This window comes from Pteropus alecto, unplaced genomic scaffold (assembly GCF_000325575.1).
Source record: "Pteropus alecto unplaced genomic scaffold, ASM32557v1 scaffold22, whole genome shotgun sequence".
NCBI classification, from domain to species: Eukaryota; Metazoa; Chordata; class Mammalia; order Chiroptera; family Pteropodidae; genus Pteropus; species Pteropus alecto.
The window spans coordinates 7,785,717-7,811,743 of record NW_006434839.1 but is presented as its reverse complement, the minus strand read 5'-3'; the positions used below and the strand labels follow the sequence as shown (position 1 = coordinate 7,811,743).

The 26,027-nt window shown below is 53.9% G+C and overlaps 1 protein-coding gene across 1 annotated transcript in view; it reads right to left on the bottom strand.

The window, feature by feature from the left end:
• The window catches only part of PLXNA4 (plexin A4), a 418,764-nt gene that overhangs the window by 8,419 nt on the left and 384,318 nt on the right, over nucleotides 1–26,027 (bottom strand). Inside the window, exons 25-30 of the mRNA XM_015588415.2 lie at nucleotides 23,502–23,661; nucleotides 11,024–11,127; nucleotides 10,286–10,385; nucleotides 8,952–9,142; nucleotides 7,883–8,052; nucleotides 3,778–3,990 (exon numbers count right to left, since the gene is read on the bottom strand). Coding sequence (XP_015443901.1) covers nucleotides 3,778–3,990; nucleotides 7,883–8,052; nucleotides 8,952–9,142; nucleotides 10,286–10,385; nucleotides 11,024–11,127; nucleotides 23,502–23,661 — 938 coding nt within the window. The remainder of the gene's footprint in view (nucleotides 1–3,777; nucleotides 3,991–7,882; nucleotides 8,053–8,951; nucleotides 9,143–10,285; nucleotides 10,386–11,023; nucleotides 11,128–23,501; nucleotides 23,662–26,027) is intronic.

Sequence of the window (26,027 nt, the reverse complement as noted above, 5' to 3'; positions counted from 1 at the left end):
CCTGCCAGGCTGGCAGGATGGCCAAGGCCCAGCCTACTGAGGTCCAGGCCCCACCACTGGGCCTTGCCCAGCTTTCTTTGCTGCATTTGCTCATACCTGGTGGATGCCTGTACCCTTGTGGTCCCAACATGAGGCCTCAGGGAGCTGCTAGAAAGGGAGGGGCCCCAGAGAGCTGGTTCTCCACTTTTGAACAGTCTGCAATTTTTACATTTGTGGGCTTTCGTGGGGCAGGCCCCGTGTAGGAGGGTGGGTGTGTCGTCTCTGCCTTTAGGATGGCTCTAGTGGTTGGGAAGGTGGCCTCCAATATCCTGAACTCTTAGAGAAGGACAAAGTGATGCCATCCTTCAAACGTTTCAAGGACAAATAGCAGACATGAAAGACATTTGGAACCCGATGCTCTGATGTCCCAAGATACTTGCTGTTCAAGGCCCTGCACTAATGTCTCTTCCTCTGTGAATTATTCACTGACCTCACCCCGAGTGCCCCACTGTTCTGGCTCATGGGGCTTGCTGAGTGCCTGTCTGTATGGCCTCCTTCCTCATGAGAGCCACAGGGAAAGGTCAAGTCTAAGTGATCAGGTCTATCCCAAGTGCCCAGTGTACCCATGACGAATACCATGAATGTTCGACCCAGGATTTAAGGAACAAGTTAATGAAATCTCTGTACGTCACCTCCAGTATTGCTCCTGGGGTGAACTGTCCCAGCTTTATATTTTGAATAGATGGTTTCCTTAGGAAGCATATTTAAAAGTGGAAAATTCTTAGCCTTTTTCACGCGGTGACGCATGTGGTCGATGGCATTCACACCTGTGGTGTCCTCCTAGTCCAGTCTCCAGCGGGCCAACTGCGACACCACTGAACTCAGTCCTGCGTGACGAGCCTAGGATTGAAGTGAACGACGCTACTGCTGTCACAAGGACATCGCCCAAGCTCTTCTGATTTAAAATGAGAGGAAACCATCACCCAGCGTGAACATTTTACTGCCACTGGAAATGGACTAGAAATTACCACTTGATCACGACACACCGGTTCGTGGTGACCGCACTGCTGAGTTCTGCTCTGTAAGGTGAGTGTAGCAGGTGGTTGCTCCTGGGAAACCAAGAGGCTCTTCTCCCCTGCTCTAGATGTGGCCACGAGGAAAAGCCCTAACACTTAAGTGGGGGCAGCGAAGACGGGGAAGTCTGCAGTGGGTCCACCAGCTACCAGCACTGCAAGGAATTTGGAGGCAGGAATGAGATGGGAGGATGGGCGGGAGGACAGGTGAGGGGAAGGGTAGATGAAGAACTTCTAGAAGATACAAACCATCATAGGTTGGTATAGAACCATGTAGGCTGTTCAAGCCACAGAGTTATGAGACCCCCTGAATCCATATGCTTCCTACCCGCTTTATAGAGAGGGCCAGCCAGGGTAAACCCTGTTTCCTAGCTGTGAGGGGACAGAAGGTCTCCTTGAAGGTGTGTGGGGTGCACTCTACCACAGTGAGTCACTAAGCCTGAGTCCTGTGCAAGCGAATCCAGAGGTGGGCAAGCCCTGGGCGCAAGAGTAGTATGTTCTGCCATCATTTTTCTGAACTAGAGGCTGCCAGGGCCCTGAGGCGGAAGACCAGACTTGTATGGATCCTGAGTTCGTTCTGCATTTCTGGACTCACTTTCCCATTCAGGGATCCAGACAAGCTCCGAGGCCAGTCTCCCGGAGAGTGAGAGTGGAATTGATACATTTATCACCGAGGAGGAAGCACTCTGGCCTTATCTCTAGACCTGTCCCCATGGATTCCCCATCTCTCCATCTTTGTACCCTCATCCCAGAATGAGAGAAGAAGGGATCTGGGACCTCAAGCAAGAGAAAGATGACTTTCCTGAGAGTGCCACTGGTTGCTAAGAAACTGGTGGGATAAGCAATGGAAACCATCAGACCACTCCTAAAAATAGCCTCAGGGACCAGGGTTACTGGTGACCCGTAGCAGCTGCATGGCGCACATCTCATTCAGCACCAAGTCAGAGGGAGCCCATTAGCCTGGCGCACGCATTATTCCGATCTCCCGCTCACTGGTCGTGTGCCGGGGAGTGTCCTCCATGCAGATGTTTCATAAACGCTCCAGCCTTTTGCATCTCTGCTCCCTGCCTCCCCGCCTGAAGTCCTGTCACAGGGACCGCGCGTTGGTGCAGGGATAACCAAGAACCCAGCTTCTGCCTCCTTCTCTCTCTTGCTTTGTCAAAGAGGCAGCTGACCACATAGGTGGGCCCGCTCCTGGCAGCTCTCCTGTCAGAAGAATGAGCCACTGTCCACGCAGACGGAGGTAAGAGCTTCTTTTGGTGGCTCAGACACCATCAGATACAAGGACAAAAGAGTAAGCTCTCTCTGGCAGCCCAGGCTGCGTGCCCACCACATGCATTAGCAAGAAGGGGCGAGGTGAGTATCTAAGAACAGAGGGGAGAAGGAAAAGAAAACTCAGCCCTTTCAGGAGAACCGTGTCACTGAGGTGGCCAAGACCCCGCCCCCTCTCAGTTATGTCCTCTGCACAGGAGAAGGCGATTTTTAGGAATAAAGATGGAGACTCTGCCGTGAGTGAAACAACACTGTTCTTTTTGTCTCTGGTCGCCAAGTCAAGAGCAATTTCCGGTCTCTTCTACTCTTTAAAAAGTCACCAATCTGAGCTTCCAGCCGGGTTTCCCATCTTTAAGCTACTTGGAAAAAGGGGGAAGGGACTCTAAAATCAGGACTGCCATGTCGGGTTGTGCCGGCAGGGTGTGCTGGGGCCGACGACCAGCCCGTCTCTCAGAACGCCATGCACCCTAGGGTGGGGCCGTCTCCTCTCACAGGAAGGTGGACTTCCCTTAGTCCACACAGAGACAACGTGTGGGTTGGCAGAGGTCCTAAAAGTATCATAAATAGTAGAAAAGAGATTTGGGAGTCGACTGAATTTGGGGATCTGCCTTTCATCTTGGCCGCTTACGTCATCTTGGGCTCATTACTTAGCCATTGTGTATGTGTATTTCTTCACCTTCCCGGGCACAACATGCGGTGATAAATTCTGTCCTCTTATATTCCGGGCTAGTGTCACGAATGAATAAATACAGCGTCATCTGCCTGCTTAGCTCAGGTGCTTGGCATAAGGAACCGCTGTGGCCCAGACAAACCATAACTGTTCTTTGACGGGAGTTAGCTTTGCACCAAGACAACCCAACCCTACAGCAGACAGGTGGCCCTCCAGGCACAGGTGTGCTGCATGACACTGTGCTTAGATCAGGGCCACTGGGGCTGAGAACGCACTGCAAGGCCCGGGGCATCAAGGGCTCCCCGTGTGAGAGTCAAGGGACTGGGAGAGTGAGAAGCTGTTCAGGGTGACAATGACATCCCCACGGGAGGCAGCAGGGAGGACCGCCAGATGGACAGGGCCGATGGGAAAAGGCCTCCAGCCTCCACTAGTGGTGCTGTCCCTCGGTCTTTTTTCCCTCTTTTTCTTTTCAGTGGGGATTAGAGCAGGGCTCTCACACTGTATTTCCTTCTTGGGCCCAGAGAGAATTTCAGCCGCCAAGATCTGAGCCGCTCACGTGGGAAAGCAAAGCTCAGTGGCGACTTCTAGCCAAGTTTCCCAGTTTTTGTTTCAGGGTTCGTGGGGCTGTGGGTGTTGCGATTGCAGGAGCGGGCATTGCAAATGACCCGGATGTAAGTCCCAGCCGATTTGGGAGGCGGGAGTGGGGGTGGGGGGGACCCTTAGTCAAGGGGAGCTGCAGCCTGCGGCGAGGGGTCTGCCTTGGTGGCTTGGCCCGGCACTCACCTCTCCACCCAGTTCTTGTAGCTGGGAATGTCCTTGGCGTAGAGCAGCTTGTTGGAGGGGGAGTCTTTGCCCAGCCGATGCTCCGACGTGGAGCAGGAGTCCATGAAGGTCTGGGCCACCACCGAGAGGCAGGCATCCGTGATGCTGCTTTTGTGGATGTCAAACACGAACTGCGGGTTCTTGATCATGTTGACCCAAAAACGCAGCGGCAGGCTATGGGGAGGGAAGAGGCAGAGGGTCAGGGACAGTGGGGCCAGGAGTGGGGCTGTAGCTTGGCTTAGAGAATTCTCTGGAGGAAGAGAAAAGGCTGGGGACCAACAGTTCTCAAAGGCCTCCTCTGTGCCACCAGTTTGCCTTCCAGGGAATTGAGGGCCAGAAGGGCCGAATGACCCGTCTAGACACCCAGTGCGGGTGGGCACTGGGAGGGCGGCCCGCAGTCCGCAGTCTTCCCTCACACACAGGCTTTGGGGTCAGGGGCAGCCATGATGGGGGCCATCGAGTGGGATTTCCCACTCTCTATTCCGCCGTCTGCCTCCTATGCCAAATACAAGTCATATCCAGTTGGCGAACCTTAGAGAGTAGCCTGGAATCTAGGCTTTGATTCTTACTCTCTGCCACTCACTGTACGACGTGAAAGAAGTCACACCCCTTGCCCCTGCCTGGTAATGTCAGCTCATCCTTATATATGAAAGCGTAGAGCAGAGCAGCGTAAGCGAAGCGAACGTGTTTCTCGCCTCCAAGCTGGCACACTCAGAAAACCCACCTTCGCGTCCCCTCGTCTGCCCCACGGTGCCCCCTCCTGCCCCACCCTTTCTTCCAGCTGGCATCTACCACATGCCAGGGACTGTGCCGGCAATGGGGATACAGTGTGACCTCTGCCCTCAGGAAGCCTGCATTCTGGCGGGTTCGTGGGGAAGTCAGATACGCAATCGAGTACGTGCGTACATGGTCTGAGGACAATCGGTGCTAGAACCGAAGGATGTGCGGGGTTCCGTGTGGGACACGGGGTGGCGGCATCCAGTCTGCCCAGAGGGAAGTGTCCAGAAAGTCTTCACAGACGGGACAGCATTTGACGGTTTGAGTTTTAAAGAGGCGTAGGTGTTCCTCAGCTGGAGGAAGTGGGGAGGAAGGTGCTCCCGGCTGGGACTAGCTGAGCCAAGATGAAGAGGAGAGAAATCATGCAGTGCGGTCCGGAAACCATAGATGACTCTCTCGGTTGCTAGAGAGGAAGGAAGCTGCCCAGCGGCCCTCGCGGCTGTCCTCTGCTGGCTCTCCAGTTCTGTGGCATCCACTTGGCCACCGAGACGCAGGTGAGGAAGGGTGGCATTGAGCAGAGAATCAGGGTTTCCCTCCCCACCCACCTCTCCTGTCTCCCGCCATGTCGCCTGACATTTTATTGTCTTGTTGGTTGCCGCTCTCACTGTCGGTAATAGTTAGAATGTTCCTATGTGTTTGGCTTGCCTCTGAGAACTTAAACTCTTTGAATTACATGATTTCAATACAGCGAGTACAATATTTCTATAAGTGTTGTATCTCCCAGCAGTCAATACGTACATACAACAGATGCTATAAATACAGCCAGACTTCATCTTCGAGACTGCCAATCAATCAACATGTATTTATTAAGTTCCTACAAACTGTGCAGTGCAGGATGCGGCAGGTGGCACTGAGTTCTGACGATGCTAAGTGGTACTTGTAACCTCCTGGGAGATCCGGATAGGAAATAAAGGGACAGCACAGGCAGTCATGACACAGGGATGAAGGTCAGGGTCATGGCAGCTGCCCTGGGGAGCCCCTGACAGCTGGGCTCAGAGCTCTGGATGAAGGACTCCCGGCTGCCCAGCTAACAGTCTCCTGCCCACATCTTCCTGTTTCCGGAAGTCCTACCCGGAGGAGAGACTCTAGGAGTCCATATTTGCTGCATGGTTATTTCTCCTCAACACTCCCTCTCCTTAAGCCAGTTGTGCAAATCAAACAGGGAAGCCAGGGCACCTCACCGAGTCTCCTGCCTAATGAAATATTAGCATATTATTAACATTAGTGGTGGTACTAATCTCTGGTTGATTGCAGCCACTCAGGCTAAATGAGCAGGAGGTTTATTTAAAAGAGTGAAGGTAGGGAAATGTGGAGGAAGTCGGTGGGGAGGGGGTGAGTTACAACTTTGGCCTGGGAATAAAGGAACGATCTCTTTTCAATCAGGGACAATTAACTCTAAGTCAGTATGCAAATCTCATAATTCCCAGAGTAACGGCTTCTTGCCCACGTGGCAATGGCGATGGTCAGGAGCACACGCACCCTTTGGTAAAAGACCCTGGGTGGGTAACGCTGTCTACTGACCAGCTTCCCTGAATAGAGACCAGACTTTGTGAACTGAGTATCTGAACGCTTCGAAGAGCTGGCCCAAAGGGAGGTTCTGCCCCCACCCCAAGGACATTATGGCATCTTTGGAGGTGGCCTTAACACAGTAGGAAGTACGGGTTGAAAACACACGGTTCGGATGCTATTTCAGGTGATCTACCCGGAAGGCACTATGAGGGCACGTAGGGATGTTTTGGGAATACCAGCTCTCCCCAGCAAGGACCAAGAGATGTTCTGGACAGGGCATTTGTAGTATTCTGGAGACTGCTGACATTCCGACGGGGTGGTGAGGAGGAAGGCTCACTGGCAGAGAGAAGCAATCGCAGTAGGCTGGGGACGCGCCCTGGGAACGGCTCTGCCTAAGGTTGCTAAACAGACTTGCCTGGAGGCAGGCCCCGGGAGACAGCACACCTGGCAGGCCTTTCAGAGAGAGGAGGGAGTAGCCTTCACCCAGGGTTGCTGCGCTGAAGGAAGAATCCAGGTTCTAAGAGTCTTATTTCAGAAAGGCCGGAAAACCTGTGTGATGGAAGATCTCCTCTCGCCAAGGATTAATGCGGGGGTAAACCCCTCTCTCCAGTTCTGTGGTCCACACCTCTGTTCTTGTCTGAGTTTTCAATTTCAGTAGAGACGACACTATTTTTCAGGTGAAGGAGATGAGAAGACAGAGCATACTACATTGAATAAAGCTTTAGCACTGCAGGCCGACTTCCGCCTTCGTCTGAGCTGTGGTCCGGGGCTCCAGGCTGGTTGTCGGGGTGCCCGGCTATGCCTTTGCGCCATGCCAGTCCTAGCGGTTGGCAGGTGCTGGGCAGCAGGCTCGTGCTGCCTTGGAAGACTGTTCTGGGGAAGAACCACCTGGGACAGGAACCACTTAAAAGCAACAGGGAGGCAGTTCTGGAACTGACGAGGCTAAAGGTTAACCAGCTTTGCCCAAGGTAGACAGAACTCACAGGTAGAGAGCATCTTGGCCCTGCACCCTCATTAATATGTATCGAGTCCTGGCTTTGTGCGAGGTTTGATACCAGGTGCTGCATACCGATGCCTGACCTTGCCCTCTCGACCTGAAACACGAATTACTCACAGACCAAAGGAAGGGATGATACATGTTAGAGGCGAGAGGGACCATAACGGAGACACCTAGAGTGTCACTTAGGACTTAGAGAATCCTGTTGTCTCGAAGACAGACGAAGTAGTTACGGGAAGGCCTCTTCCCCGTGGGGAACTGGAAAAGGAGTTTGTGGGAAGGGAAGGCCATGGCTTCTTGAATAGGACAGAAATACCCCTGTTCCCCTGGACGACGCCAGGATGTGCTCAAGATTCACTGTCACAGCCGCCCCTCTGTAATCCAGCCACACGGCTGCCTTCTCGTCTCTCACCTGCGTCTGTCAGCCCACTGAGGGCAGGACCCGTGCCTGATGGTCTCTGTGCACTCAGCGCTTAGCATAAAGTCCGGCGGTACCTAGCCGTGACAGTGTCCTAGCCGCGATACTTGGCAGGTTATTATTTTTTTGCTCATTACTTGGTTAAATAAATGTGTGTTAACTAATCGATTGATTGCTAGAAAAGAAGGATGATTGACTAGTCGGAAGTGAGAGAGGAAATGAGCGGGGAAATAGTGGGAGAGGGTGGGGGGCCCCGGAGAGAGAGCCTCACCCAGGGCCCGGCCTTCCGCTCACGACGGCCTGGACGGCCCACCGTGGACGGGCCTGGGCACCCCCAGCGTGGCCTCCGCTCTCCCTTCACTCACCAGTTGCTCTTCCAGGTGTGGCGGACGTGCGGGTCGTGAATGCCGTGCTTGTCAGCCTGCTCGTCCAGGAAGTCGAACATGTACTTGATGGCCAGGGGCAGGGCAGAGCCACGGTGTGCCGTGCTGAAGATGGTCTCAAAGAGGTCGTCCACGAACTTCTGCAGCGTGCCCTGGGGCAGGAGGCGGCACAAGTTCACACACGGCTCTGCCCAGGGAGCTCTGAGGTTGGGTTATCAAAATCTGCCTATCGGATCGGGGAAGGGAGGATGGTGTGTGTACAGCTGGGCCGGCCCGGGCGAAACCGGGTAAGTGCGTGTATTAGCTCTCCCGCACCCCTTCATCTGTCTCTAACAGCTTTAAATTTCCTCTGCACGTGGGAAATAGATAGATACACCACGGCCGACTGGACCTAAGTGAGCCTTCCTCTGCCAACAACATGGTTTGGTTTCACACCCTTTGGCGGTGTTATTTTAGCACTTTTCACAAATGCTAATGAACAACTCACTCGGTCAGAGCAGACAAACACAATCTGCTGGTTTTGTTTCGGTATTATTCACTCCGGCTAATGAACAGTTACCCATTTGGCTCTGCAGCGAGCGGGCCGAGGCCAGCCTCAGGAGTGAAAAACTAACTGTAGGCACAGAAGGGCCCAAGGACCAGGCTTAGAGACGGTGCCCGGAAAGTCACTGATGGAGCCCCAGTTTCCATCACTAGAGATTGTATATGAACCGCGCCCCCACCTCCCCCGCCTCAGAGGAGCCATGCTTTCACAAGGACGGTGGAAGAACATGATCAGAAGTGGCTGGTGTCTCTACATTTGAGAAAGGGCACAGGGAAGGGGTGGGAACAAAACTTCAGACTGCACGCCCGCGCTGGGGTGTGGGTCGTTTGCCCAGAGCACTGGGTTGAGAAGGATTCTGAGGTTCTGTCCTGAGAAAGAGTCCCAGGCTGATGAGCGGTGCCTGTCACGTGGGGATAATAGCTTGAATGAGGTCTTTGCCAGCTCGGGCGTCTCTGTGGGGCGGCGGAGGCCCTTCCCGGGTCCCAGGCCCTGTCTGAAGTCCGGTACCTTAGTGGCCAGCAGTCGTGTCAAGTAGATTTCAGACACCATCTTGCTCCCCCGGTCGCCCTCCTTCTGGTCTCCGTGCTCGTGGTTCTTCACCAGGTGCCACATCTTGACTCCGCTCTCCAGGTCGGGGGTGATCATGGGCGTGCGTGAGCGGAGGCTGTCGGGACTGCCCGTGTATCTGATCATGTTTTCTGCCAATGCAACGGGCCCAGGCGCGTGAGGCCGCTCAGCCTTCCGGCTGCGTCCCCCCGCCACACCCCCACTCCGGCCGCGGCCAGCGTCTGTCTGATCCTTCCTGCCGCTGCCGCCTTGCCTCAATTTAGTTCATTCCTTGAAACCGGGGTGCCTTTCCCGCCCCCCCCCGGGACACTCTGTTGCTGCTTCCCCCTACCCAGTTCCCTTCCCTCCTGGACTTGCATCTTGCCAGCCCTTAATTATTCAATTTGTAAAAACATAAGCTTGTCCTTTGCTACACTTTTCCTTGTAAGAGTTCTCGTGTCTCAGGATGTGTTGTGTAGCCAATTAGGTACGAACGTTAAGAGCAGGTAGCCTGTCTCCCTTAATGACTCTGCACCAGCTGAGTAATCGTCTTGTCACCTGCTCCCCTGCACCCTCCCCTCTGGCCTGGGCCAATTCTTCCCCGCTCTTGGCTGAAATGTGAGGTCTGGTGAGATGAGTGTTGAGCAGAAAAGAAGAGGAAGGTCCTACTAGGTGCAGGTACTGTCCTCTGTTTTCTTCTTTTTATTTTATGTGATGATCCCATGACATCGGTAGTATTTTCAATCCCTGTTTTGCTGGTACGAAAGCCAGGTCTCATAGTGGTCAGGCAGCTGGCCCCCCGGTACCCAGAGGGTGGCAGAACAGGGCGGCGCCCGGGCTCCCAGCCCACACCCAGCGCCCTGCCCCTGCGCCGCGGACCCGGAGCCTGCCCCCTCCCTCGAATGCTCCATCAGTGTGACCTTTACACGGTGTGCGGCCTCTGCATCTCTGAGTTATAATTTGCTAATCTGTATAATAGCGGGAAGTAATAATGATTTAATTCACTGGATTGTTATGAACACGATGCACGTTAATGAATATCACAAAGCGAAAGCATCTTCTAGCCTGTAAGATGTCTACAAAGGTTAGATTTTCTTCCTGTTCTCGGGGGATGAAGATTCTGCTCCTGCATGAGGGTTCCCACTGGGAGCCAGGAGCCTCCTTCCTAGTCCTGCTCTCTCTTCTGATGGGCAGCCTGCCCGACGGCCCCCTACTCCCCGCCCCAGGGGTCCAGGGCCTTCCAGTGGTGCTGCTCAGGGCACCCTCTCCTCCCCAGGATGATTCAATGAACTCACCATATTTACTGGCAGAGGTCCTCGAGACTGTGGAGTTGTTCACTGCATTATAGGCTGTCACCTGCTTGGACACTAAAGCCACCACAGAACCATCTGGCACCTATAGGAAAAAGGCTGATAAAGACCTGGGTACAGAAACGCTGCCACCCAGGAGATGAGGACAAACCAGGATTCACTTGGTCCTCAGTGGCCATCAGTGCCTCGGCGAAGAGCTCGGGGCCTTGGGAGGCTGTTGGCTTTCCTTCGAATGAAACGAGACAGATCCGACACTGAGCAGTAAGTATTCTGTGTCGTGGCTCGCTCTCGGAGAGACTCTGGTTGGGGCTCCTCACTAGCACCCTCTCTCCCGATGCTTCCTCAGGGAGCACCCAGCCTTCAATGTCATGGTCTCCCAAGAAATGGCCTTCCAAGAAAGGGCCCGGACACCTACAACACACGGGTTTGCTAGCGGATTCCACGTGGAGAAATAGGAGACTGTTTCTCTCGGAGACTCTGCCCGCATTCTGCAGGAAGGTGCCCGTCGGCATCCTATCTGCAAGGAGGTGAAGGTTTCCTGGCTAAGGACATCCATTTCCCCTGGAACCCTAAGGGAACATGAGGTGCTACTGAAGAAGTGGAGTTAGGGCTCGGTGTCTAGCCTCATGGGGCGGGGGAGGGGGCTGTTAGTCAAGGACTGAGACCCGAAGGGAACTGGCTGCTCAGTGAGCTAGCCCCGCCTCCCGTCCCCAGTCACCTCACCTGGTAATGGGCCAGGGTGTTCAGTCTCTTCCAGTCATTCTCAATCTTGGTGGTGATGTCTTCGTCCTGTAGGATCATCCTCGCCCCGCTTCCTTGTCGCCACTCTGTGGGAAGAGCAGTGGCAGCTCAGAGAGGCCCTCGGGCCCCCCCTGGGGGGATCTTCAGAACCCCTGTGTGGGCACCTACACAGCGCCACCTCAAGGGATATCCGTAGACAGACAAGTGCTTGCAGACACTCCCTGAGGAGGGGGTGCAGAAGCCTTTAGTGCAAAGGGGTCCTGAGTTCTAGTTCAGGTTCTCATCGCAACAAACCATGTGACAGAAATGGGAATAACATCACCTGTCCTCCCCTGCCCACCTGTTCTCGGTGAGTGGCCACATCTGCAAGAAGTAGATGCTTCGTAAATGTCGGCTGAAGGCACGAGGCAGGCAGAAGCACGTAAGAAAGCGCTAAGTAGATGCAAAGTGGCACCATAATGTCACACCCTCGTTTACTTGACGGTAAGGCCTTGGAGCTAACGAGACCAAAGCTGCAGGTACGGTCACTGTGCACCCTGTGTCTGTTCCAGGAGTGTGTCCTGCACCCAAACACCAGCAGGTGGGTCGCTCTTGGCAGAGAGACTGGGTGAAAGTGTGTGGAGAGATCAGCAAGACCCGTTCTCATGCCAGGAACAGCCCCGTCCCACAAAGCTGATGCGGAAAATGGCACCTTCGGGATCTATCCAGCACCTAATTAGTTGACGCTATAGGTATATACTTACTTCCCCACATTCTCCTCGTGGGCCCAGACACTTACAACACACGGCTCGCTGATGGATCCCACATGGGCAAATCGAAGACTATTTCTCATCAACCGAATCCCCAGCAGCGTGGAGAGTGCACATTCCAGTCTTGAAAAGTACGTGCATGGGGACCCAGGTGCATGCCAGATACACACCGGCTCTCGCACATGTGCATGATTTCTCATCAACCGAATCCCCAGCAGCGTGGAGACGCAGAGTGCACATTCCAGTCTTGAAAAGTACGCGCATGGGGACCCAGGTGCATGCCAGATACACACCAGCTCTCGCACATGTGCACGCACGCACCCGCACGTGCACACACCAGAAAGGAAAACAGGCTTTTATATTCCAATGCCACATGCGTTCCAGCCAGGAAGCGAGGCATCTGGTTTTCAGGCAGAGCCACGACTGCCCTCCACACCTCACGGATGCCGATGCTTGTGAGCCGTGCAGAGCGCTAGGGTTTGCAGAGTACGGTTAGGAGCTGGAAGGAGTCACCCGCCGTCCTTGCCTGACCCCGCCGTGGATTTTCCTATGGCCCACAGAGACACGTTTCAGATTCCCTCCCTCCGTTTCCCTCCGGTCAAGGCTGAGCTGCGGCTCCACGACCAGCCACATTTGTGGCACGGAGAGCGCCGATCCCTTGCTGACATGTGCACTTGGCATGGTCAGTGCTGAGGAGAAAGAGGCCCAGGCAGGGGGCTGCCTGCCCTTAGAAGGAGAAGACGTGCTCCTAGCATCCGAGCCCCTGGCTCCAGTTCCCAGGCTCGCCTGCTGCCTGGTTTAGAGCTTCCTGTAGCATCCGGCCATCCCCGGAATGAAAACATAAGGAAGCCGCGCGTGTTCGCTGGAGCAGAGGAGCCTCAATAGGCCTCCGGGGACCCCCCATTACTTAGTGCTATTGACGACAGGGCTGGGACTGGTCGTGGAGATTACGGCCTCAAGGCAGGCGGGGTGGTGAGCCAAAGGGGAAATGCCCCACAGGGGCACCTGGTCCCTAGTGTTTTGTTTGTTGTTGTTGTGATCTGTTTTCTGTTATGGGTTTTAAAATTCTGTGTAGATATGTATGGATGTATCATGCACGGATTTTCGATGCTTTATCCCAGTCATAAGATGGAGCCTCTTGGGTCTCCCCTTCTTGCCTAGTGAATGGTGACAGGGCCATTAAGTCGGAGGCTGCATGGGGGGCTAGGGGTCGTAGAGAGAAAGCTTTGGGGCACAGAAGGCAGTCAGCGTTCTGCATTCTCCACACGGGGGCTGGAGGAGAAGCAGGGGATGCGCTCTGGACACTGAGTCCAAGGGAGGAGGGGGTCTCCTTCACTGAAGCGGCTGTGGGCTTGCCAACACTAGACAGAGACGATACCAGCAAAGAACCGGCTTTCCAGTTTAGCAGCTGCACTGGTACCACTTGCTGATGGAGTTGTAACACATCCCAGTGGGATCTGAGCAAGCCGCCCAGCCTGATGGCTTAAGCAAATGGCAGCTGGTGACTTTTTCTGGAGCCCGATGCAGGACTTACTTCCCTGAGTTGTGCAGTGTGCAGCCTGTGCGGCTGTACTCAGCAGCCCTGGCTCTGATCGCGTCCAGGGATTATGTAAGCAAATGAAAGTCAGTCTGCCTCTGTGCCCCCAGCTGCAAAATCTAGGGCAGAGTATGGCCATGACCAACCCCTTTCTTCCCCCCGGGCAGCCAAGGAATGATGGCTTGTTCTTGGAATACAAAGATGATGCTACTAGATGCCTACCAGCAGGGCTAGTCCAGTGCCTGGAACACAGTAAGTACCAGATGAGTATTTATTAAAGGAATAATGAATAAATGGATGAATGAATGAAGGGGAAGAGTGAGTGAGTGTGTGACGGTGGCCTGTTTTCCAAGCGGTAAAAGAGGATGTTGGACCCATGTGTCCGTGTTCCACGGTAGGCAGACAGTGAGCAACCTGGCACAAAGGACGATCCGAACTCCTCAGAAACACAATCGGAGATGTCCATTGCCAGAAATGAAAGCTGTCTTATTGTCCCTCATTCTTCTGACTTTACAACCAGAAAATTAAAGAAACGGGTTGGGAAGACAGACCAGGAGGTCATCATCGCCAGCCACTGCGCATTCCACTAACCAGCTGAGTTCTCTTCCTCCAGCACCGACTGGGCGCCCCCTCTGGGTGGGACACTGGACTAGGTCATCCAGATACGAAGATAGGTAACCCGAGCCACCACCCTCCGGGAGTTCTCGGCAGGGAAGGCCGATGTGGACCCTGCTCAGGGCACTGCAGCATGGTGCCCGTCACATCTGTGAGTCGACGGGGTGTTGGGAGTGGGAGGGAGAGTGACGGCTGGACTGGAACCCAGAGCTGTGGCTACACCGTGATGCTGGCAGGTAGTTGCCTCCACTCAGCTCCATCCTGGAAGCTCCAGTGGTCCAAATGTGCCACTGGCAGTTCCACTGGGCCACAGCCCTTTCTTTTCCACTAAATGAGTTGTACCAATGGGTTGGACATAGGCTTTCCCCGCTGGCTGAAGTGCTCGGGCAGTGATGATGTGCAGTGGGCGGGAGGATGGTCAAGGGCAGGCAGGGGGCATGCGCTTCACTGATGCCAATACTTTGTCACAGGTTCGCAGACTACAGAAGACGCATCCTGGGTGTCCCAGTCCTGCGGTCCCTGCAGCCCAGCCCCGCCTCTGATGGGGCACCAGCGGGCAGCAGGGAGGCAGCAACTGCTGTCTTTGGGGGCAATTATCTCAAAAGTTATGAATGTTCCCCCAAATACTAACATGAGGACAGTGAGCTGGACTCAAGAAAGAGAATACATAGCTTGCTTTTCACTCACTCGAGCCTGCTATTTTTGTTACCTTTTATACAGAAAAATCGCTGTGTTTCTGCCGAAACATCAGAAATGTAAAAAAGTAAAATTCTCTGCCCCATCTGCACACCGGTCCTGATGGATGAACCCAGAAGGGTGGGAGCCTGAGGTTGGCAGCTGCACCCCGGGGCCTGCGGGAAAGAAGCAAGGCCCTGGGTGGCCCGGCCAGCTGGGCTGGGATGGAGGCCAGAGTGTGGACTACGACAGGAGAGCAGACGATTCCCGGGCACTGAATCGGGTCAGGGGACTGACGTGGAAATCTGTCCCTAAGACTCGCTCTTCTCTGCCCGGGGTCCTTCACTCGACGTGTTGGCCAGAACACACTTCACGTCCATGTTCTCCCCACTCTCCTTTCCTCCTTCCTGGCTAGCCACAGCTTCTATCTCCCCGGACTCGACAGGCCGTGCCTCAGGGAAACCAGAGAGGTGGATGGGCTCGGCGTGCTGGAGTTCTCTGCACCGCTTCCTGGCCTCCTCTCGACAGAGGTGTGAGTCATGGAGCTCTACAAGCCAAGCCGGGACCAGGAAAGGCCAAGGTCAAAGGCTGAAGCAGCTGGCTTCTCCCTGCCCCAGGAGCAGTCCCTACCCCAAACCGCCTGGCCACGCTCATGGGATCTCATCCCTGCCAAGGACTCTAAGAACAAATCCACCTTCAGATCAAGGACAGCGGCCTGGTGTCCTTAGCGGTGTGAGCGGCTGTCTACGTTGGCCTCATGAGGCTCCAAGCAAGGGCATGTCTAATTCTGTGCTCTGGGTATTGTTGCATATTCATATATGCTTAGTTTTCACAACAGCAGTGAGAAATCAGTAGAGCCCAGGTCTCCTAATCCTAAGTTCTCCTCCCAAGCATGCTCTTCGCCAGATAGGCTCCTTCGGTCTCGCCTACAAAAACAGCACTAAAAATAACTCTCTATTGTGTCCACACCTTGCTATGGACGAGGTGACCCCATTAGAGCAGCTTAGGGAAATGGCCAGTGTCCTCCAGGTGACAGCTTTGCCTGCCTTGGGCACAGTGAGGGACTGGAAAATACCTCAAGGCACCAAATGATCTGAGGCACCAAACCTGGTGACAGTCACCAAGGAATCCTGAGACAGAGTGACTCCTGCTCTGGAGCAGGACATCTGCCGACCCGTCTGGTAAGAGGCATCTCCTGCAGCTTCCATAGTGAACATCTAAACTTACAGCCACCTGCTCACTTGTTCATTCAAACACCATTTCCCGAGTGCCCATGGTGTGCCAGGCTCTGTGCCCATGGGACATTATACAGGGTTAACCAAAGAAACAATAAAATAAAAGCCACAGCCTGTGAAGGCTGCCTGTGTGGAGCTGTGCAGGACAATGAAGAATCACCGACCTAGCTGACAGGCGTTAGAGGAAGGTGGGCTGGCCAGGAGGGCGAAGAAACAATAAAATAAAAGCCACAGCCTGTGAAGGGCTGCCTGTGTGGAGCTGTGCAGGACAACGAAGAATCACCGACCAAGCTGACAGGCGTTAGAGGGAGGTGGGCTGGCCAGGAGGGCATGGGGCAGGTAGGGGCTGCCTGAGCTGAATGCCGAAGGGCAAACAGGCATAGGTGTCTGTCGTACTGTCAGGGGGATGGGCATTCAGGTCCAAAGGCGCCATTTATGTGACATGTCAGGGATCCGTGGGTATGTGTCCTTGTGGGAGACAGTGGAGAGGCACATAAAGTTGGGAGAGTGAGTTAAGACCGATCTGGCATGCCATGCTAAGTAAGGCATCTGGGGTTGAGCCGAGGGCTACGGCGACAGGGTGAATGAGAAGGGGTGAGAGAGCCCCACTGGAGACAGCTGCCCACAGGGCCTGGGCTCAGGCGGTCGGGGCAGGATGTAGGTGTAAGTGATATTTGGGGGACAGACCAGAGGGTGCTTAGGGACTCGATGTGGGGTAGGAGGTGGGAGCACCATAGTTTCCCCCAGGTTTGTGAGAGGCGTCTGGGGAAAGAGAGTGCGGTTCATCTGTAGGCTGACCTTGGACGGAGACGCTGACAGCAGGCAGATCACTGGCCTGGCTCCTGGAGGGTCCCCGAGTCATCTGTAGGCTGACCTTGGACGGAGACGCTGACACCAGGCACCAGATCACTGGCCTGGCTCCTGGAGGGTCCCCGACCCATAGCAGGTGCCATCCAAGAGGCCAATCCTCCCTGGGTGCACAGCCCCTCGTGAGCTCTGATCCTCGTGGCGAGTGTATGCAGGCGAGAGCACGACACACACACACACACGGCTAGATGCAGGCACACTCTCATGAACATGCACTCACACACACTCATGCGTGCACCTCACCCTCATTTTACCCGGGGCGGGGACCTTAAAGCTTTACTACAACCCTCCCTGCACTCCAGCCTAGGTCCAGTCTTTCTACCAACATTTCTCCTCAGACCCATCACAGGAAGATTTAGGCGGAGCGGACTTCGAAGGCCAAAGGAGGAAGGAGAAGCCCGCCAGGCTGGTTAGAACCAGCTGAATCAGCCTTCGTGATCCACGAGGAACGGACTCCACGCTAGAAGCCTGCACTCCGCCCCAGGCCACCTTTCCTCACCGCAACGGCACAAAGGCACTGAGAACGTGTTCTCACCAGGAGCACACGCCAGCCTGACACAGGGCCCACTCTACCTCCAAAAGCAGGGTCCCGAGCAGAAGGCTGGAGGAGACATGACCCTACTGCTGCACACCTGTCAACAAGCGAGCTCAAAGAGACACCTGGTCGAGAACCCTGAGACCCTCAACACCCAGCCCCTGCAAAGTGGGGGAGCATGCATCCGTCACAGAGGAGCTGGGAGGCGTGCGAAAGGGTCAGTGTCACTGCAAACAAGGTCAGAAAATTGAGCTGGGAGCAGGAGGGGAGACCAACCAAATACGTTTTATGAAAAAAAATAATAATCATTTTATTATGAGAGCAAGTTCAAAAACACAACACAATTGCACTGTGAAATGTTCTTAAATAGAACTGTGAGTCCGCATTCCAGGCAAACTGTAAAGTCTCTGCAAACTGCAATGCACCTGCACTGGCTATTTGGGGAAGTCTGGGAGCCAAAAGAAAAAGTAGGCTGTGCTCTGCCACTCGATTCAAGAGAGATGAACTAGAACTTAAGAGACCTCCTTGCATACGGAGCACAGAGGCTCTGGTGTCACTTTGGCAGTGCACCGGGTCAAAGAAGAGTTACAGAGGCAGGTAGTGAGTGGTGGGAGGAGGAGGGTGACCCTGGCATTCATGTACCTGGCACGGAGAGAAAATTGCCAGCTCTGACCTCCAGAAGCTCCTGCCCACGGCCCTGGGCCCTGCGCCAGCCTCCGAGCACAAAGGACAGACACACTCACAAACCAATTTGCCCCACTCCCACCTTCCGGGGAGAGAGAGAGGCGAAAGAAAAAAGAAGAAAAAAAAATCCCATTATCTTTATCCGTCCTCTCCATCAGGTGCCGCGGAAAACGCAAACCGGGGAGACAGCTGCTGTGAACTCTTTACAGTTCGCTCAGAAGATAGTGTATCTTTTTATTGCATACAGGAATTACTGATTTGAGAAAATATATCCTTTCAGCGGGACTTGAATGGCAAGACAGAGGGGATGGTGGAGTTCCAGGGGCTATTGATGGAGCATCTGCATGAAACCAGAGGAATCTCTGGAGGTCAAGCTCTGCTGAAGGGACTGTGTGGGAGAAAACGCTGTTCTCGCTACCTCCCTGCTGTGTGACCAGGGCCCAGGCACCAAGCCTCTCTGAGCTACGGCTTCTCCTCCGTGCGGTGGACCAGAATGGTACCTATTATTTCCTCTGGGGAGTTTAGGGAGGACACAAAGATCCCCATGGCTCAGAAAGAGGGGTGTCCTGCCTCCTGCTGCTGTGTGAAAATGAGATACTCCTCTTAGTCACATCTATACTCCCATGTCTGCTGATGAGTTTAGTGATGCCAGAGGGTACCTAGACCCAACTCCTGTGGGCGGAAAGGGACACAAACTCCGTGAGACTAGCCCACGCGCAGCAGAGCGGGGTGTCCTTGGCACTGTGCTGTGAGAGCCCCCGAAGGCCCAAGGGCCCCAGTACGGTCCCCGCCCCCCACCCTGTGATCTCTCTCTTTCTCTAGATTCCAACAGACTGAAATGAAGGTGGGCTCTGTGTCCTTCACCTTGGCTCCTGTGACCTTGGCTCCTGTGACGGTTAATTTTATGTACCAACTTGGCTGGGCCAAGACGCCCGGATATGTGGTCAAATATTATCCTCAGTGTTTCTGTGAGGGTGTATTTGGGTGCGATCAACATTTAAATGTTGAAAATGAAATGAATTGCCCCCATAATGGGAGTGGATCTCATTCAGTTAGGTAAAGGTCTGAAGAGAACAGAAGACTAACTCCTCCAAATCCCACCCCCCAGCAAGAGGGAATTCTGCCAGCAGACGGCCTTTGGACTTGAACTACAGCACTGGCTCGACCCTGCGTTTTCAGCCGACTGGCAGAAGTTGGACTTGCTGGCCTCCATGTGGTACACTGAATGTTTGTGTCCCACCACAATTCATATGTTGAAATCCTAACCGCCAATGTGATGGTATTTCGCGGCGGGGCTTCTGGGAGGTGATTAGGTCACGGGGGTGGAGCCCTCATGAATGTTCTGTGCCCTTCTGAGAGGGACTCCAGAGGACCCCTTGCCCCTTCCACCATGTGAGGACACAGTGAGAAGGCATCAGCTAGAAAGCGATCCTCACCAGATGGCAAATCTGCCAGCTGTTGTTCATAAGCCACCTTAGTTTGTGATATGTTATAGCAGCCTGATGGACTAAGACTCCATAATTATGTGAACCAATTCCTTAAAATCAGTCCCCCCTCCCTACCCCCCATAAATATTATACACACACACTACATATACTTTATCTCTACCTATCATCCATCCATCTATCTATCTATCTATCTATCTATCTATCTTATATCTTTCTATCTATCTATCTATCTATCTATCTCTATCTATCATCTATATATCTTTCTATCTATCTATCTATCTATCTATCTCTATCTATCATCTATATATCTTTCTATCTATCTATCTATCTATCTATCTCTATCTATCATCTATATATCTTTCTATCTATCTATCTATCTATCTATCTCTATCTATCATCTATATATCTTTCTATCTATCTATCTATCTATCTATCTCTATCTATCATCTATATATCTTTCTATCTATCTATCTATCTATCTATCTCTATCTATCATCTATATATCTTTCTATCTATCTATCTATCTATCTATCTCTATCTATCATCTATCTATCTATCATCTATCATCTATCTATCTATCTTTTTATCTATCTATCTATCTATCTATCTATCTATCTATCTATCATCTATCTATCATCTGTCTATCATCTATCCATCTACCTGTTTGTCTACGCAGGTGTATATACACATCCTATCTACCCACATCTGTTTCCCTGGAGAACCCTGACTAACTCAGTTCCCCATCTTGGTTTCTTATTGCCTGAAAAGGTCTGGTGAAAGGCTGGAGGGGTTGGGGGTGGGAGAGCTTCAGTCTAAAGATCAGTGAACACAAGTGTCAGGAATGAGGGGCTAGGCCGGGCCAGGGGCCGCAGTGGTGATGAAAGGCAGGGGGAGGGTGCTGGGACTGGATTCACTTGGGACAATTACAGAGGTAGCTTAAAATTTCTTTGCTTCCTTCTGAGCTGGCCGGGGACAGGTGTCCTGGCCTCGCCAGGGGCTGACATCAGGAGGGGAAGGCAGTCTTTGCCCAACACCCTCAGCTATGGGAGGAGGAGGCATGGGCGGGTGGGGAGGGATGAAGATGGGGAGGGCTGGCTGTCTTGCTTCTGTCCAGCAAGTGGCTGAGTGAGGCCCCTCCATGCCTCTGTGCTCTGTGTCCCTTAGCATAGATTAATTTTTGATAACAATCACACTTTACATTTGTAAATTGCTTTTAGGCTTTCAAAGCACTTTCACCGAAACCATGGGGAAACCTCGCCTTGCCTCCCTTTCCCCTCGGGGTCTCGAGGCTGAGTCTGGTTGTGTGGAAGAAGCATTTGGGTCTCCGAGGAGGCCCTGCTTTCCTTGTTATGCAGTCTCTGGCTTTAGCAGAAAGACGGCCAGGGTGCTGGGGGCAGCTCCAAACCAGGATTTAGTAGAAAAAGAGGATATTCCTCGGAAAAGCACCCATCACAGAAGGGTGAGGAGTTTAGCATGATGCTTCTTTCCCAGGAGAATGGGGGCCTGAGGCTCAAACTTCCTGACACCCCCTCTTTGGCTTCTCCCCTTCATCCATCCCTGCTGTGGAGGCCTTGTCCCCCCCGGGTGGACCCTGAGTCCCCCCAAGCAGCACCTGTGGCAGGAGAAGTGCCCCTTTGTTCTCTTTGTCCCTGAAACATGAATGGTCATGGGGAGCCCTGTGTCACAGGAGACCCAGCCCCCCATGGGAAGCAGGCGGCCCCTTCCAGGCCTGAGTAGCCCTGAGCCTGAGAGCCTGAGAGGTCCTGGTTGCTGTGCTGTGCCCTGACTGGACACGGTGGGCAACGGGAAGTGGCCGCGGCTGTTCGGGATGCTGCCGCCTCCACTCCATGGCTGCGGGAGGCCTGACACCTTTCCGTTAGTGATCTGCTTTACTGGGCTTGCACCCCAGGCCTTTTGAGGCTTTTTATTTTTCTAAAGTTAATAACCATCCCCTACCCCTCCCAGGCTCGAGGCATGCAGATGCCAGGTGGGGCGGCCTGGGCTCGAGCAGCATCAACCAGCTATGAAGTAGTCTCTCCAGGAAACCAAGCAGGCACAGACGGGGCGATCCCTGGATCTGCTTCCACAGGGTGTCCCCTCAGCTTGAGAGGACAGTGACGAACACTGGCTCCCGCCCTTCTTGAGATCCATCACTATTTAAGCCGCCACAGGATGCCTGTGTTTTTCACCACCCATCTGCCCTTTTTGGGGGAAGGAAAAGTAGGCATTTCAGTGCAAAAACTGAGTCTTGACACTTCAGGTGGAGACTGACGTGGCTGTCCACTGCTCCCTGTCCTGGGAAGTCACCCTACTCCTAAGCACCGGAAGGGCACAATTCTATATGCCCGCCTTCCAAACTCAGCTTCCGGCACGAAGGCTGTTATAACAGCGCCTCCCTTTGGCCCCACTCTGTCCGGGTGATCCTCCCACCCATTTGGCAGGTAAAGACGCTCAGAAGCCAAGAATGACCCTTGCCGTGGCTCCCACAGAGAAACAAAAGGAATGGTGGATGCTACCCAGCTACCTGAGTAAATTCAGCCCTCCTTGGGAAACCCATTATAGAGCAGCTCCCCCCTTAATTGTCTGGGGTGGGGATACAGGGCCTTCCTTCCCGGTGACCATCTTCTCTCCCAGAGTCTGTAAGAGGTCCCTTCACTGCACCAGTCCGGGCCTTTCACAGCAGGACATTCACGTGCATGCAATCCAGATAACCAACCCGACTCTCGGGACCAGTGTCTCTGGACACACACGTGGACACAGTCACCTGCAACCCACCAACACAGACTCTCACCTTCCCTCCCTCCCTCCCTTCCGAAACAACATACACAGAAAGACCTCCAACGTGAAGAGGGGCACATGCTCGCCCAAGCTCTCTCCCTGGGCATCAGGGCTCTGGGCACAGGGCCAAACACATCCCTCCAAGAGCCCAGCAAGAGGAGACGGGGTTATAGTGAAGCGGTAAGAACTGAGGTGAGTTAGCAGAGCTTCCTGGTCCCGTGTCTTTGGGCATCAGCATTTGGGTGGGGTACCGCGGTGGGAGGGGATGAAAATTTGCTGTGGATTTTGGAAAATAGCACAGATGCCCATCTGTTTTGGATGGCTTAGCTGAAGCCAGCTTAGAGGCCAGATGGATGGATTAGGGGCCCCTGGAGGTCCTCCCACCCCGACGTGCCTCAAACCCCCGGACACAAGCACATACACACGTAAATGGCTTCCTCTCCGTGCCCAGGATCAGCAAACAGGCACATACCGTTTCCACACCACTATCGTCCTCGTGACCAGTCACGGCAGTAACCAACACTCACTCCCGTGCACTGTGGGCATCACCCTATTTCACTCTTATAATGAAGCAGGCACTATTATCTCCGTTTTACAGGCAATGAGACTAAGGCCCGGGAAGGTTAAGTAACTTGACCAAGGTCACACCACTGGGACATGGCAGCTCCAGGACTCAAACCCGAGTGTGTTTGACACTGACCCGTGATGCCAAACTGCCTCTCTTCAGCCCTGGCCTTTTCAGAATCTGGGGCTCCCTGCTAGGATTTCTCCAGAAAGATACCTTATTATACACTCAGGCAAACTGTAACTGGGTCTAAGATGCAGCTGGCCCTAAGTGCCATGCCCTTGTTTATGTAGGCTACGCGATCTATTCGTGGAACATTCAGATGAAATGTCATCCTGCTCCCCAGTAGGCTGTCAGAGCTCATTTTTCTCTATGCTTCCTCCATCCTCCATCACTGACCCAGATCCCTCATGCCTTAGGTAGTCAGCAAAAATTAGAGGCGCAGAACAGAGGGGCAGGGCAGAGCCTGGGGGCACCATGAAGGCAGTGTCAAGACCTCGGACCGCACAGACTCAGACTAAATCTCCCTCGCTGCAGATATGACACTTCCGCGCCCACCCCTCAGCTGCGCGACAGACCCCAGAGGCAGTCAGATGGCCAGCAGACTGGAGCTCCCACTCCGCTTATTGCTTACGAAGTGGCATGAAGGCATACCCTCTGGGCTCCCGGCGGCTGTGCACGCCTGCCCCCTGCACCCCAGCTCCCCTGCATGGTAAGAAGATCTTCCAAACAGTCTCAGGACAGACGGCCCCTAGGCGGGCAGCCTACTCACCCAGGTCCATGTCTGCAGCTTTGGGCCGGTGGGAGCAGGGCACGTTCTTGAAAATGGCGTCCAGAATCTTCTCCTTGACCTGAGTAATGGTGTCGCAGTTGAGAATCTTCACGGGCACCTCGGGGCTGTTGGTATTGTCTGGGTTGACACAGCTCAGGACCTGGGGGAGGGCAGTGGCAAGAGCTTTGAGATGCCCAGCAGCGTTCTGGGCTCCTGTCCTGACCAGCTCCGCCTCCACAGGTTGGACCAGAGAGGGCTGGGGAGAGCCCAGCCCAACCGTGTCCCCACCAAGCCCCCTGCCCTTCCCATCCCGCAAGCAGCAGGAAGGTGCCGTAGGTGTCATCACAGGATCAGGAGCTGCACACTTAACGAACGTCACGAAAATCCTGATTTTTTTCAAAGAGAACAATGTCCAAGTTGGAGGAGGCAGTGAGGGGAAATCTGCATGAGAATGGACACTAATGCACGACACACTCTCTTACACACACATACTTTCTCTCTTACACATACGTGCACACGGCACCTTCTCAGGCGCACACCCAGACCCGCACCCACCTCTGAAACCTCCCGCTTCCATCCGTGTGTGTCAGTCTGTCTGTCTTGTCTCTCTCTCATACACACACTCACACTAATAGGAATCTGGCTCCTCTCTCAAAAGATTTCATAAGCTTTGATTTTTTTGAGGGTTTCGGGCTGATAGGAGCTTGCAGAGGCTCTAAGAAGCATAATGTGTTCTTTAAAAATAAAAAAAGCGCCCTTTAAAAATTGCAGGTTCGGGCCACCTGAGATCCCTTCCTGGCTCTGAACCTGAAACCTTGTGCTGGGGGAAGAGGCCACCCTGGCTCAGGGCCTCAATTTCTCTTTTTGGAACGAGTCAGAAAAGTTAAGACTCCACTTAAAGCACCCAACTATATTTTTCCCTTTAACGAGCTCTGGGCTGTTTCCAAAGGCTTTCTTTCTCTTGCTGTTCTCAGAGTGGGCTCTCCCTATGTGGGTGAAGCCGTGCGGGATCCTGGGTGAACCACAGGGGAAACGGGTGGGTGCTGTGGGGCACAGGTGCTGCCCAGTGGCCCTGCCATTCTGGGCTCCTGCACCTCCCTCCGACCCTGCTTCCCCGGGCGCTCTGTGCCCCTCCTTCTCCGCCCTCCCACTGCTCCTCCCTCCCAACCATTTCCCAATTGCATGTCTGGTTTGCAGACTCAGACAACAGCCTCCCTCCTACCGCCACCCCCTCCCCTGCTCCATGTGGTGGCAATCAGAACCTTGGCCCCTGGACGCCTGCCTTTCATTAGCAGCCAGACTGCTATGAGCTCAAATGGAAACATGCTTCTTCCATTAAGAAGAAAAAAACCTCCCAAATCTATAAACCCAAACGCTCATTCTCAGAATGGCCTAATCTGAGAACAATGACGGAAGGAACTCAGGACCGTGTGACCCTCTGAGTGGCCTTTCTCGGCCACCCCTTCCTGTAAAAGCCTCCTGGGCCCTCCCTGCCTTCTCAGTGGCCAAGCATAGCCTGCTGTTTGGTGCTGCCCTGGGCTCCCCTGCTGTCCTGAGCTCTGGGCCAGCGGTGGGTGGCTTAGCCTCCCCCAGGTGGCAACGCCACTCGCTCTGGGCTTCCTCTCCGCAAGAGACCACGAGGCAGAGGCTGCCACCTGAGCACGCTCTCTGACATTTGTGCCTGCTGCAGGGGTTCCCGGTGGCCCTGTGAGAACTCCACGGGATGCTCAGGGCATCCAGAGAAGCAGCAGTGGCCCCACCGAGGGACAGGGTTCCCTGGCCACTGGCCAAGCCATAGCTCCAGCCAGAAGTTCTCTTCCTACCCGCTAGTCCCATGCCCCTCGGTGAGTTTCTGAGTAAACTTCCTGGTGTTTTTTTCTGCTAGGTTGGTGTTTCTCAAACTTTAAGATGCGTAGAATGACTGAGTGGTTTTGTGAAGATTCTGACAGGAGGTTTAAGATGGGGTTTGAACTTCTGCATTGTAGCAGGCTCCCAGGTGGGCATCTAGAGCTCTAGCACAGAGGTCCCCAACCCCCGGCCACAGACTGGTACCAGTTCGTGGCCTATTAGGAACCAGGCCACACAGCAGGAGGTGAGTGGTGGGCCAGTGAGCGAAGCTTCATCTGAGTTTGCAGCTGCTCCCCAGTGCGAGCATCACGGCCTCAGCTCCACCTCAGATCATCAGGCATTAGATTCTCATAGGAGCACTAGTCCCTGGTGCCAAAAAGGTTGGGGACCATTGCTCTCGCAGGCTCCCAAGTGACACTAACTGGCACTCCCAGCCGCAGGGTCCTAGTCCAAATTCCAGTATCAATCTGTTAATCACTCAGTCTTTAAGAGGGGCACCTGCTAGGAAGCAATGCATCCCTGAGCCTCTCAGCACCTGTCTCGGTCTTTGTGGTCCCTCCTGCCAAGGACAAGGTTACCATCAGTTGGCCCAAAGTGCCCTGGGCTCCTCCAGCCACTGCCAAATTCCACGACTTCCTGTCTTTCTGTTGGACTCCTCCTCTTGGGTCTCCAGTCAGC